This window comes from Schistocerca cancellata, chromosome 5, assembly GCF_023864275.1.
Source record: "Schistocerca cancellata isolate TAMUIC-IGC-003103 chromosome 5, iqSchCanc2.1, whole genome shotgun sequence".
NCBI classification, from domain to species: Eukaryota; Metazoa; Arthropoda; class Insecta; order Orthoptera; family Acrididae; genus Schistocerca; species Schistocerca cancellata.
The window spans coordinates 20124009-20139549 of record NC_064630.1 but is presented as its reverse complement, the minus strand read 5'-3'; the positions used below and the strand labels follow the sequence as shown (position 1 = coordinate 20139549).

The following is a 15541-nucleotide window of genomic DNA, read 5'->3' as shown; positions in this document are numbered from 1 at the left end:
CAAGACACAGTTGAGATACTGTCTCCCAGACGTACCGTAAAATTTGCATGTAGAAAATTTTGACCAACTTCACAGTTGCATATCTTTTCATCTAGGCATCCAATGTTAATTAAATTTGATCTGTATATAGACATCATATATATGAATAAGTCTCAAAGTGTTTGTGTGACTGGTTTGTATGAAAAGTAGTAGTGGTCTGTCAAACCTTAGCTCTCAGAATAGTGTGACGAATTTTTTAGCCACTTCAGAGGTTTGTATCTATGTTTAGGTGTGGCTAAATCCCTAATTTTTGCCATGGTGTGACTGAGCATAAAAAGTTGCCTAGGTATATTAAAGCAAATGACCAAATGTTTGTTGGAACTTCCAAAAAAAGCATAGCAAACTTGGTGCATTTGCACCTTCGTACGTGATACGAAGATGAGTAGTCTCTCTTTAACAGCCCCTAAAAATTCAGCCATTGAAGATACTGGACTGAAATTTGGTATATGACCATCAAAGACCATATGGAACCTTCACACCAAATTTCATTACATTTGGAATTGGTCCCTTTGATGTGGAATGACCCTCATGATATTGTGACACTCCCTTCCCTATTTTATAATACAAAATGGGCTACCCTTCTCTGGACTTTTTCAATGGCCTCCATCAATTCTATCTATTGATCCCATTTGCTCCACATTATTTGTTGCTAAGAGGTCAAGTATGTTTTCACAACCATTTACACTTTGAGTTGGCCCCTGAACTAACAGCTCACAATAATTCTGTGAGAAAATGGCGAAGCTTTATATCTACCACCAGTAAAAGAACATGTATCTTTGCCAACATATTGAGAGTGGCTTGAAGTCATCACCAGCTATAATTGTATGAATGAGGTACCTATTTCAGATGATACAACAAGACCCACATTCATTCAAAAAGAAAACAGCAAACAAAAACATCTCCAGAAAACTAAACAAATATGTATATACAAGAACAGAAAGCAATCACCACCAAGGCAGATAAAGGAAATGCCCTGCAAGTTAGTTTCATGTTCCAATATACAACCTTGTAATGTTTTGGAAGCATAATTTCATTGAATATTTTGTTTTCAGTATGGTTGAGAAATAAGTCTGCACATTGACCACTGCTGGGCAAACCCACTAATAAGCTTTGTTTTTAAACAGAATTCCTTGTGAGTGAAACAGAATACATCAGTGTATGAGCAGAATTCATAGAAGAGAACATTATTCAATTAGTCGATGACCCCACCATGATATTAAAAAGAAATATACAGAAACTTCTAAAAACCCTCAAAATTATCATCACAAAATTTCAATCAAAACATATGACCCAAAAGAATACCTTGCATCCAACCTAAATACTCTACAAAAAATACACAAACGTAACTGTCCAATTAGACCTGTAAACTAACATAAAAAATAAAATATACAAACGTAACTGTCAAATTAGACCTGTAAATTAACATAAAAAATACACTATCTTACCACCTAGCTACACACACACACACACACACACACACACACACACACACACACAGTCTTTGGAATGAAATACATCACTGATTCTGCATATCAGGGTTCCGACAGTTTGCTGGTAGTTTTGGCATTAAATGTCTACGCACACGTCATGCAATTCATGTAAGTAGCAGGCCGTTGATTTGCGTACATGGTGATAGCAGCTGATATGGAAGCCACCTGGGTCACTAAGATTTACGTCAGGCAAATGTGGTCACTGAGACATCAATGTGAGTTCTCGACAATGCTCCTCTAACCAATGTAACATGGTTCTTGTTCTGAGTCGCAGACAATTATACTGCTGAAAGATGAAATCGCCATGGGGGAAGATATCGAGCATGAAGGCATGCCAAACGGTTTGCAGTTCGTCTCCCATAGCATAATACTGCTCCCACCAGCCTGCGACTGTGGCACAATGCACTTTTCAAGCTGCTGTTCACCTCGATGACAGCGTTTGTGGAGACACTATTGACCTCGTGTGTAGCAAAAAATGATTCACCCGAAGAGCCGACATATTTCCACTGTTCGATGGTTGAATCCTGATAGTTCCATGCCCACTGCAATCACAATTGACAATGTTGTTGGGCCAACATATGAATACATAGGGGTGGTCTGCTGCGGTGTTCCATGTTCAATGATGTATGATGATTTGCATACTTTGAAACACTTGAAGATGCACCAGCATAGCGCTCTTTTGGCACAGATGCCACAAACCACCATCTATCTTACTTTACAGAGCAGACAAGCCTCCGAACCCTACGTTCTGTGAAGATTTGTGGACATTCAACCATTTAGCATCTAGTGGTAGTTTCACTGTTGTTCTACCTCTTTCCGTAGATGCTCATGACAGTAGGACATGAATGTTCAAACAATGCTGTCGTTGTCAAGATACTTGTTCACAGGGTTCTGCATAATAATAATCTGCCCTTTGTCAAAGTCATGTATCTCAACGGATCTCCCCATTTTCAGCCCATATCTTTGCTAATATGTTACCCCATCCATGACTGCTCTGTTTACATACTTTTGTAACCATGTCATATGCAAGCAAAGCCACCAGACAGCATCCAACATCGCAGTGGCAGTGGTCATAACATTTTGTTATCTTTGTATAGATTACTACAGAGCTGTACACTTTCACACAATACGAACCTACAAAACACCAATGAACTGATAGGAAATATAAAGGTGTAAATATACCACCAACATCAAATTTTATATCTTATGAAATCACACTGGTGTAAATAAATATGCCCACAGGAAAAAAAATTAGCATTGAAGAACATCTGCAGAAACAAAGGAAAGCAACGAATGCACACACAGATGAAATTGAAGCCACCTTATAGATTACAACAGAACAGAACAACTGCACTTTCCACGAGGAGTTATAGTTACAAAAAGGTCTACCAATGTGCTCAACCAACAATGGTCAGTGTGCAAATCTATCTGAATAAAATTCACCAATGAGACTGTAGTAGACATGAAACTTAAATTTTCTAGACATCACCATACTCAGTCAACGACGAACATAATTTTGGAATATGCATGGAACCAGCACCCCCACATACAATCACTCACAAGAATTCCAATTACCCACAAAGTTTCTAAAATTTAGATGAACACTACATAGGCTTAACTGAACTCCTTGGGACAAACTCAGTTATACATAGTAACTAAACACAGTACACTATGTAACTGGAGAAAATGGGTACAGCACACAAATAATATACACAAACCAAACAACAAATTTAAAAAAAGCAAACTAAAAAAATTATGAATATATTACCAATCAGGAGCACTAGTGCATGAGAAACACAGGGAACAAGAAACACCCTAAAAAACAGAACTTGGCACATATTAACATACAGAAACAAAAATGTCCAGTCAGAAACATTCTTAAGAAGCAAGCATCACAAATATCATTCTGCACAAACAACACAGGATAGAAAAATTTTAATGCTAAGATCTTCACAACAACTCTTCCAAAGCTGGAACATATCTGTCAACCTCTAGTTCATACCCACCTCTGGTTCATACCAATACAGATCAAATGGGAAGAAATTTTAAAACTAGATATTCTGAAAATCTCAGAACCTTAAAAAGTGATAGTACAACGCTACACTTTTGCAGATCATCTCTTACAAGAAATCCACCTTCCAAACAACATTGAGACTGATCTCAAGATCCTCAGAGAAAGCAATAGTTGTATCAAAAATTCACAACTGAGGATAGCTACCATATGCAAAAAGCAGTGATAGAAGGATAGAAAGTCTAGAATAACAATACAACACTGTGAAACAAAACACTGTTTGCAGCATTCAATAAATTATACACAGACACTTCCCCATATAAAACATAATAATCAAGCACCCTCAAGTATCCCAAAACATACACTAACAAAAGAAAGAAATCTGCCAGAGATGCACAACTGGACAGAAAATGTCAGTGCAGTTACGTACACAACACCTACTCACGAAAAAGTATTAAAAAATAAATTTCTAGATGACTATGATGCTGATGACATGCTGTCGCAATGAAAAAAATGTCACAAAGAAGCTGGCCTATAAAAATCAATTTACTGAATCACTGTAATTCTAGGTGAGCAATTGAAACAAATTAAACACAATTCACATGTTACAGATTTTAGGCTTTAAGTAGAAAAATAGTGATGATCTTTGTATGATATTTTAAAGAAATAAATTGTGGCCCTGTGTTTCATATAAGGTAAAAAAAATAGTTTGCAAAAACAACAAAATGTCAACAGCAGCTTCCAACTTCAACGTCATCAAGATAATTCACTACAGAAAAGTTATGTATCTTTGTCATACCTGGATGGACGAAGTTTACACACCTCTGAAGGCAACAAATGAGTGAACTTACTGTCTGTTACAGCTAAATGCTGTGAGATGGCACATTATGCCTGTTTGTGCCCAATAGACTCATTCATTACATCATCAGCTACCATGTTCCCCTTGGTTCCTACATGGACAGTACCTAACAGAATGCACAATTTCCTTACTACAATAACTGTTAAGGATTCCCTGATATCTTGAACAATTATGTTGCCTGACAGCAGTGGTACACCCTAATTAAACATGTCTGTGTGCATATCTTTAAAATCGGTGCTTGTTTAAAATCTAAAAATCTTAGAACTATCAGTAGGCCAGAAAGTGTGAGAGAGCCTTTTTGATAGAGTAGAGATCTACTACAATCCCAAGACTGATCTTAATGTTCACTTCCACCAAATTCAAAATACTCTCATGGACTATGTCTCCTGTGCACGCATCCACAAGCAGATTTGCCACTGACTTAGAAAGGTGACTGCAAAAAGGATTGTTATTTGTATCCTTGTCGCAGCCCAAGTCACTGCTATCTTCTTCTGGTGTGAAAATGGTACACACTCATAAATTCTGAAATGATTACCCAAGATGCAAATTAACAAATCTTTAGTAATATTGCAGAAAGCATGTTATATTTGGTTTTGGTTTTAACATTCTCTGGCTGTCTATTCTAAGAAATGAGAATGTTGAAAGGTTTAACACTGGATTTTATGTAGTTCCCACACACAGTATGTGATATGAAAGTTGATTCAGGGTTAGCTCAGCAAATCTGAGATAGTCTGATACAGAAGGTCTGCTTTAAGGGACCCCAGAGGTTGCCTGCTAACTCCTGTTTTGTCATAACAGCTATCCAGTGGCAGTTAAAACATGACCAGAACTTATGGTAATAGCTGAAAGGCAGCACTGATCAGCCCCAAACACAGTAAAAACCATATTCACCAAACCTGAACATGGCAAACATCACCATCTGTACAATCCAGTCACATTAGTGTTACCACCACCTATGTCTGACACAAACATGCAATGACCACTCACAGGCAACAGGTGGCAGCACTAACATCAGAAGATATATAAAGTGTGTTTGAAGGGTATGCAGAAAACAATGCAGTCATCTTCAGAAAGCAGAAACGAAGCCATTTACCTGATCCAAAAGGGCACGATCAGTGGCTTTCAGGCCAAGCAGGTGAGGCGTAGCGCCGTATAACGATCCTGCCTTGGAGGCGATTAAGTGGGAGATGTGCCTCAGAGCTGGATAGTGACAGATGGTGACATGAGACTGGATGCGCACGTAGTTTATGTATGAGCCGATAGAGGACAGTATTGGATAGGGGACAGATTTAGTTTCGATTGTGCCCAGTAGAGTGCATTAAAGAAATAGAATGTTTTTCATAAACTGTTCCAGTATTTTCATAAAGTGTTATATGTCTTTTTGTGTATGTAAAATGTTATAAATGTGTTTTAACAGTATGAATGATGCGTGAGTGTGGATTAATGTTAATATGAAGATAATTGTTTAATGAGTTATGTAGTAGGATTTAGTGTGGGAACATTTCAAACAAGTATGGATATGAACAAAGGGGATTTTTGTAGAATAGATTTGTAAAGTAAGTTTATGATAAAGGGAAAGTTAATTCAGGTATAAATAACAATAGTAAATAACTTAATGCATAAACAAAACTTCAGCATATTAGATAATTACATCAGTAAAAGGTGCAGTCATTAGGTTTAATATTTTGCGATTGGTTATTGATGAAAAGTGCGGACTGACGCGGGAAAGTGTTGTTTTGCTATTGGCTGTTGAGTAAATTGACCAATGGTAAAGCAATATTCTTCGCACGCCTTTATCTGCCGGTAGAGACGACTTAGAGTATTCTAGAGAAAAGTCAAGGCCCAGCCATGAAACAGATTGGACGTGTGTAGTAGTAGTTCCGATGGAAACATAAGTTGCTGGATCTAACAATGTTTCATACATCAAAAGTGTTGGAAAGTGACGGCATAATTATTCCAATGTGTTTATGTAGAAATTTCGGAATTTTTAAGTGAATTTTGTGATGAGAAAAGACAAATATTCCACATGACATATTGAGCAGGTCGGTGGCTAAAAACTGTGACTGTATTTGGTACCGACAGACTTAATATTTGGCAAGCATTATCAATCAAAAACAATCAGTATTTTTGCAGCTATTACATTTTTAGGAAATGCAACACCATAAACTTGCTAACGCGAGTGAAAGGGATTATGAGTGACTGTGTTAAGACTAGCACGAGCTTGGCAGCGATACTTGTTCACCTAAGTTTCAGAATATATTAACTGAGGACAAAATTTCCAAACTTTCATTTGTGTGAAAACTTTCTCCTGACACGTAGATTAGTGACTTAAATTGCAGCCTGGTTCACGTCAAAGTACAGTAGGTTTCACTCAGCTTTCCTACTGATGATCTGCTGAGACAATGTTCACAGGTAGGTGCAGGTCAGCCATAAAAGGGATGGAAAGAACCGCGCCGCCGCACAGGGAAGCATTTCCAAAACAGCTAAGTCTGTAAACTGCTCACATGCTGCTGTGGTTATAGTATACTGCAAATGGCAAAATGGTCTATCCAAAACTGATGCTGAGGCAACTGTTGTGCACCACGGACCACAGATGACAGGGGTAAAAAATGGCTGCGGAGATATGTACAGGCGAAACAACTGATCATCGAGATGAATGAATGGGCTACCAACAGTGTCTCCTCAACTCCCGTCCAGCGAACATTGTTACTTATGGGCTCTGCAGCAGATACCTGGTTCACGCACCAAAGCTGACTGCCGTTCATTGGCAATAAAGGCTGGAATTTGCATGCCAATACTGCAACTGGATGTCCAATGAGCAGCAACAGGTGGCCTTTTCGGATGAATCATGTTTTACACTCCATTGGACAGATGGCCTTTCTCATGTACAACCTTGTAATGATTGTTGGAAGGGTCCATGCTGAAGGAGGAAGCACTATGATATAGGGAATGCTTTTGTGGCATTCCTTGCGTGGATCCTTTCTGGGAGGCACATGGATCAACACAAGAATGCTTCTACACTTGGGGACCATGTACACGCTTAAAAAAAAAAAGTTTTTTTTCCCTCAGTACAATGGCATCTACCAGCAGTACAATGCAACGTGTCACACAGCTCACAGAGTATGTGCATGGTTCGAAAAGAACCAGGATGAGTTTACCATATCCCTGGCCACCAAACTCACCTTATTTAAACCCAATTGAGAATCTGTGGGGGTATCTCTACCAGCCTGTTCGTCCAATGGATCTTCCACAGTGAAACCTAGTGCTGTCAGCTACAGCACTGGAGTTGGTATGGCTCCACATCTCTCACAGTACCATCCACAACTTCACTGACACTCTTCCTGCACATCCACCCCGTGAAAGGTGGTTATTCACTTCTGACAGGAGGTCATATTAATGTGACTGGACCGTGTCATTATTTCAGCTTACCACCTATGCACTACCATTGTAAGAAATGCTACAGTCACAAGAAGCAGAAAAAGTGGGGTAACAAGTAAGAATTAAATTAAAATTTACTCATATGGAGTTTTAGCTCAAATTACCCAACGATAAGGATGGGACTGACAGTGAACTTGTTGAAGGTATAAAACAAACATTTACTTGGAATGGAAGAATAAAATTCTGCCAATTCTCAAATCATTTCAATTCACTGTGCATTACACTCATTCCATGAAATATAAAGGGTGTTTCACAATTCATGTTACACACTTCTTGAGGTTGGATGGGGGACTTAGTAGATCAAGTTTTTGATAGGAAACCATGGCTGGAAACATCATCCAAAGAGCTACAGAAGGGCAAAGTTATAGGTGCTGGTGCCTGTAAATGTATGGATATACATCATGATTTTGTGATGCTACAAACTAAGGATAATGTATTAACCTGAGGTAATGGTCCCTGGTTCAGAAATGAATGAGTGTGAAGTTATAAGCAATTACCATTCTGATACCCTTGACATGCTTGTCTTCGCCCATAATTCCACCTCTGAAAGTTGTCTATCCTACAATCTTAGCAACAGTAGTACCAGTATGTGTATTCCACTGTCAGAGGTATCAGAATGGTTTTCACTTGTGACTTTTGACTCGTTTGTTTCTGAACTGGGGACCCTGACCTCAAACTGAGGCATTTATCCGTCTCCACCATCCTTGAAAGTTTGTCACATCATCACAGAACCACCTTATGTATACATACATTTACAGATGCCAGCACCTATAACTCTGGTGCTTAATAGCATCACTGGATGACGTTTCTGGACATGAGATCTAATGTAAAACTTTAGACTAAGTCCCCTCTGCAACCTCTAGAAGTGTGTAACATGAATTGTGAAACACCCTGTAGTTTCCTGCTTTACCACATGGTAAGCAAAATAACAGATCAGAGGTACAGGAGCAACACTCTCTTCTGCTTCTCGCAAACAGGCATAAAACAGACCCAGTGAAAAGTGGGAAGATGGGGACATAGCTGGTAGCACTGTTTTAGGACTTATGACGTAAATATGAGGACAAGTGATGTCCCTGTTTACTAAAGGTCCAAGTGTGAAATGATATGAACATTATTGCACCATTCTGCACATATCATTAAAACTCTTAAAATTATTTTAAGATGGTACACTTTGTGTGTGGGGAATTAATGCAAGATTAGTTATTTAGATGTGTCACAGCAGTTATAAGATTTTGCACATGTATCATCAGGAACAGGTAAAGCTCCCGTTAAGATCAAGATTTTACAGTGAATTGTTCAGACTGAAAGCAACATAATTCACTAACAATTCATGTGACCTGACACAAAAAGACAGTAAATCAAAATCAATATAGCTGGATGAAGATATGAACTGTTCTCTTCGTTAATGTGAGTCCCCCTACATTGACCATCATACTACCCCTCATTTGGCAAGTACAACTTCTGGGTGTAATTCCTACTACATAAACGTGAAAATGCTACATACTCTAGACAAATGTCTGGGATAAATATGTCATGTGTCTCAGAGTATGGGCTCCATCATAAGGTACAAGCAATTATGTAGTAAAAATTCTGAAACTGATTCACTGAAGTTCAATTATCACAAATGACATGTCATAACAATGATGAAAGAATAATAAAAGCATGGACAGGGGCACGTAGAAAATAATTTTTCAGGTGTGTATTTTAACCAAAAATAAGAAAAGGAACACAGAAACAAACTACTCTGTTTTGCATTTATATATGTAGACCAATTAAAAATGTAAAATGTGAATGTGCCAGTTTGCATGAATCAAGAGATGTATAATATCTAAACGTGATCTATTTATCCATGTCTTTAAAGTATACAAAAGCATGCATACCGACACACCACTGAATTAGCCACAATGTGCACATTTGATTGACACAAAAACTTCAAATCATGAATCAGAACAATGAATGTAAAGAACATTGTTATTCTGATTTCAAACTGTACTTTAAGAGAAGAGCACTATTTATCCTTCCATTACTCACTTTCAGCTACAAGCTCTGCAGTCCTGCAATTACATTAACTCTAGCACTCCATGACTGTCAATCCGGTGTACCGGAGAGGATCCACAGCATCTTCGCACCATCCTTTCCATTCCAGACAATTCCCTAATAGCATAAGGGAAGATGTGAAGGGGCTAGTCCAAAACATGATTCTATTTACTTTATGCAGGTAGTCATTGAGACTTAAAATTGTAAATAGACAAGAAATTCTTTTTTGTCACTATATAATTTCTTGCCCAACACTTCTAACATTTACTTTATCTTTCGGTTTTCAATTTCATACCTTCTTTATCATTTACATTAGTATCTTTCATGGATTTTTACGGCTTTTTATGGCCAACATTGAATTTATTGGTATGTATAATATAGCTTTAAGTATCAACAGTACTAATAAAATTATCATGTGATGGCACTGATTGACCAGAACAGATTTCACATTAGGTAACTTAAGTGACAGAAATATCCGCATTTTTAACTGTTTCTTTATGCAAGTTTGCAACAGTGGAAAAAGGAATGTTTCATAATTCCTCTTCAAGTAATTATCAAGAATAATAGCACCACCGACTTTATGTAGAACTATAGAATACATTTTGAGCTTGAAATGATAACATTTCCAAGCGGTAAACAACAAATGTTTTCAAATTAGCTTTTATGTAATTTGCTGTATTTGAGAACAACATTTATGAAGCTGAATATACCTTATGTATGCTCCAAGATTTACCACGAAACTTTGGACTTTGAATATTTCTTGATAAGAGCATGGCCAAGAACTCCAGTTTTTTTTTTTTTTTTTTTTTAAGAAAGGAGGATAGCTCCAGCATGCATGTAAAACCCACCAAGGCTTTTGCATGATGAGGCAGAGCTATAACCTCTTACAGAAATAAAAGAACAAACACTCGTACCAAGTGAAAGACTGAATTCTGGATTCCAGCTTCCACTCAAGTACAACTGTTTTGTCTGATAGACTGAAGCTATGACAGATGCCTAAGTGTGCTTAGATGGCTCAATGGCAAAGCTCCCTGTAAAAGGTGGATATTTTAGCTAGAGATAACACACATTACTAGTTTTAATCTGTCAGGATACACACATTACACTGCTGACTGGAGGTTTGATCCAGAATGGAATCTTATGTTTAGTATAAAGCATTCTCCAGATCTCATTCTCCTAGCAGTGTCTATTCCATAGCACCATGAGAGATGAGAGCCTAGCTGTATTTTGAACTGGATGAGAGAAGAATTGATAGATGGCAGCTCTAAAATGTTCTAGAATTGCTCAGTAGAACACCACTTTAGGAAACTTAAGACATGTGCAATTGTAGCACAGTCAACAAGATCGACATCTGCAAAGTATTAGTTCCATGAGTGGAAATCTGAACACAGAATTCAGCACATGACTTTGGTAGCTCAATAATTGTGGTTAACACTACAGTTTGTAAAATGACGTTATCCAAGAACAATAACAAGTAGGAAGACTTGCAGAAAAAAATCATTACAGCTCACTCTAAAGGTTTAATTAAATCTGTTAATGGAAAATTCTTGATGAAATATGAATAACTGAAGGAGTGGAATAGGTGAAGCAATGACAGGAATCCTTGAGAAACTGGAGGGAGGGAGAGGGGAAGATCTGTGAAGGAGAGAAGCAGGGATGTGGGTTCATTTGTTCCAACCCAGGGTGGTAATAAGTTTCGAAAGGGGTGATCCTTCGTAGCTGGTTCTTTGGGACGGTGGGAGGACTGGGTGTGTTTGGATAAAGCACGGAAAATCTGTTGGCAGACTAGGTCCAGGAAATAGTATCTGCCTGTGAAGGCTTTTGTGAGACCTTCAGTATACTGGGCAAGGGAGTTCTTGTCAATGCAGACACACTGTCCCTGGATGGCCAGGTTGTACATGAGGGATTTTTTTATGTGGAAGGGATGGCAGTTTTCAAAATGCAGATACTGTTGGTGGTTGATGGGTTTAATGTGGACAGAAAGCAGATGGAGCCATAAGAGAGGAGGAGGTCAACATCCAGGAGAGTGTCACATTGGATTCAGGAGGACCACGTAAAGCGGATGGGAGAGAATGTGTGAAGGTGTTGAGGTTATGAAGTAATGAGGATAGGGTGTTTTGGCCCTGAAGTCCAGATCATGAAAATGTCATCAATGAACCTGAACCAGACCAGGGATTTGGGTTTTGGGGAGGCTGGAGGTTTCCTTTACGTGGCCTATAAATGGGTTGGCACAGAAGGGTGCCATTCTGGGGCCCTTGGCTGCACCATGGATTTTATATATACCTCCCCTTCAAAGGAGAAGGATGTGTGTGTTAGAATAATGTTAGCACAGTGTGTGAGGAAAGAGATAGTGGGTTTGTAGTCTGAAGGATGTCGGGAGAGGTAGTGTTCGACAGCAGCACGACCACGGGGATGAGGGATGCTGGTGCTTAGGGAAGTGGTGTCGACAGTGACAAGTATGTGGGAAACTGGTTAGAGGTGTCTGTCAATGAGGGCCAGTGGGGGTAAAACAACCAGCTACAATGGAGCATCCAGGATTGTTGGATTTGTAGATTTTGGGGAGAATGTAGAATGGTGGTATGTGGGGTGTCATAGAGGTGAGGAGGGAAATGGATTCAAGGGCGAGTTTCTGGGAAAGGTCTAAGGCTTTAAGGAAGAATTGTAGGTTATCTTGGACTTGTGGGATGGGCTCACTACGGCAGAGTTTATAGGTGAAGGAGTCAGACAATTGGCAGGGGCCTTCCAAAATGCAGTCACTGCAATACAAAATGACAGTGTTGGAACATTCATTTGCAGATAGGATAATTAGGTTAGGATCTGTTTTGAGGCTGTGTATGATTGTCCTTTCTTCTGCTGAAAGGTTGGTGTGTTTAGGAAGTGACACTGAAAAGGATGGTGAGGCCAAGTTAGGGGTAAGAAACTCCTGTGAGGTGACCAGGGGTTTTTTATGTGGGATCGGGGAGAGGGTGGGAGTATCATGGTCGGCTGGTGGCATGAACTGGCAAAGGCAGAATTCAACGGTGGAATTAGGTTGCCTTTTGTCGTGTACAGAGTTCCTCGTAGTCAGCGCGTACACAACTTTCCCAGTAGAGCGCGCCCCGCTAAGCACAACAGCGCAGGCGCGGCGCTCGTCCGTCTCCGCACTACGAGATGGCGCTGTCTTAGAGACGGACCAAATTCTGCTTCCGCCGATCCGCGTATTAATATGTAACACAGCCAATGAGATTGCTGCTAACATAGAACCTTTTCTCCTCGCGGATCACACTCGCGCAGTGATACATGAATGCGCGAGGTATTATAACGAGTGTACAGACCTCCGATTAGTCAGTCTGCATCAGTCTGCATTAGTCTGTAGTCAAGTTTCAGTCTGCACCTAATAAGATTATCATATTCCTGTACATAGCCATGAAGAGAAATGTATAGACACTTTGTCAAGTATCTGAGATATGTGAGAATAAGATTAACGTACCAAGACCAAAGGAACTTCAGATTGTCAATTGTAAATAGCATCCATAACCAAGTAAAGTTATTTTTATGCTTGGTATTATTTTAATAAATGTGTTTGGAAATTAATCAAGTTCTGTTTAAAGTTGGTCACCGTCAATCTGCTAGTCTAAGCGTGCAAGTGGCATCTCTATCGTCTGACCTAACGGCAGAAGATAAACACACCACGATAAGACCACGAGACATATTGCTGACACTCACCTACTTCGTTAGAGCGACGAGTCAAATAATCTGATGGTGTGTGTACTGAAGGTCTTACAGTACGCACACCACACCTTTGTTTGGGCAGATTGATGGTGAAGAAGTGTCTCCATTGCAGGGATTGGGAGGAGTAGTGTAGATCTTAACAAGTAGCAACATGATTAAATTTGGATGTAGGGCTCAAGGTGAGACCTAAGGATACTACTGAAACTTCATTAGGCCCGAGGAATTTGGTAGAGAGGTTAACAACAGTGTTATGGAATTATTTCAGCTCTGGATTTAGTGGCGTGTTTGCAGGGAGGTTTGGGGGGGGGGGGGGGGGGGGGTTGTGGCAAGTGGAAGAGGCACGACCATCAGGTCTACACCCAAATTTAACCATGTTGAACTTACCAAAGAACTACTCTCTTTCTCCTGATCCCTGCAATGGATCCAATCAAAGCCAACTAATCCTAAAATTCAACCCTGCTTCTACCAGGTCACGCCACTATACCACTGTAATCTTCCCCTCCCACCTAAACAGCCCCTGGTCACCTTCCAGGGATTCCTTACCAGCACCATGACCTCACCATCTTTCCCAGGACCCTTCCTAAGAATACCAACCTTTCAGCAGAAGGACAGCTGTATACAGTCTCAAAACAGACACTGACCTAATCATCTTACCTGCAGATAAATATTCCACCACACTCACTATGAATCACAGTGACAACTTGGTGGAAGGCCTCTGCCAATTGCCTTGACTCCTTCACCTATGAACTCTGCAATAGTCACCCCATTCTACCTCCAATTCTCACTTTAAGACTTACGCCCTTTCCAGAACCTTTCCGCCTCACCCCTATGACATACCCTTCTCCCACCTTCCACACACTCCTCAAAATTAAGAAATCCAACAATCCTGCGCACCACATAGTAGCTGGTTACTGTGCTTCCTTTGAAAGTATTTCAGCCCTCAGTGACCTGCACCTCCAACCAGCTTCCCAAAATCTAGCCTCCCAGGTCAAAGTTACCAACCACTTCTTTCATCAACTCTGCGCCATACCCATTCCTTTACCTCCTGGGTCTCTTATCATCACTGTCGACACCACTTGTCTATACACAAACATCTCTCATGCCCATGGACTTGCTGCTATTGAGCACTACCTCTCCAACATCCTTCAGACTGCAAACCCACTACTTATTTCCTCATACACTACGATCTTTATCCTACCACACAAATACTTCTTCTTTGAAGGAAAGGTATACATAAAATTTATAGCTCAGTCATTGTCACCCTTATGGAATTCTGCCCTGCCAACCTGTTTATGGGCCATTTAGAGGAAACTTTCCTAGTCTCCAAAAACCCAAACCTTTGGTCTTGTTCAGGTTCACAAATGATATCTTCATGATCTGGACTCAGGGCCAAGGCACTCATTTCTCCACAACATCAACACCTCTCCCATCTACTTCACCTGGTCCTCCTCATCTTCCTGGACATAGGCCGCCAACTTGTCTGATGGCTCCATCCACACATCTGTCTACATTAAATCCACTAACCACCACCTGAATTTTGAGAGCTGCAATTATTTCCACACCTAAAGATCACTCCCATGCATCCTTGCTGTACAGGGATGGAACTCCTTTGCCCAGTATGTCGATGGTCTCAGAAAAGATCTTCACAGAGGCACCCCCCCCCCCCCCCCCCTACTGGACATTCAATGGAGTATGAGAAAACAATGATTTTGTCCACAGCAACGTCTTTCTGGGACTCCATTATTAAAGAATCCGTAGAGATACGTCTGGCGGAAAATCTGTTAAACCGTGACAGCGGCTACCAGCTGGACAGTGCATGGAATCCCGTCATCTCCACGATTTGCTCAAATCGAAGACAACAGAGTGCGTCGACGGCTGTGGCAAACAGCAACGCAGAGGGCGACTGAGTTCCGCTATTCCACCAGCGAGGGCACTGCCGGCAGGCAGTGTGGTTCA

At 40.1% G+C, this 15541-nt stretch overlaps 1 protein-coding gene across 3 annotated transcripts in view; it reads right to left on the bottom strand.

The window, feature by feature from the left end:
- LOC126187359 (uncharacterized) overlaps window positions 1–15541 on the bottom strand; it is a 262249-nt gene that overhangs the window by 14321 nt on the left and 232387 nt on the right. Inside the window, exon 19 of one of the 3 annotated variants that reach the window (XM_049928395.1) lies at window positions 9869–9991. The exons of the other annotated variants lie outside the window; for them this stretch is intronic. Coding sequence (XP_049784352.1) covers window positions 9909–9991 — 83 coding nt within the window. The 3' untranslated portion in view covers window positions 9869–9908. The remainder of the gene's footprint in view (window positions 1–9868; window positions 9992–15541) is intronic. 3 annotated transcript variants of the gene reach the window in all.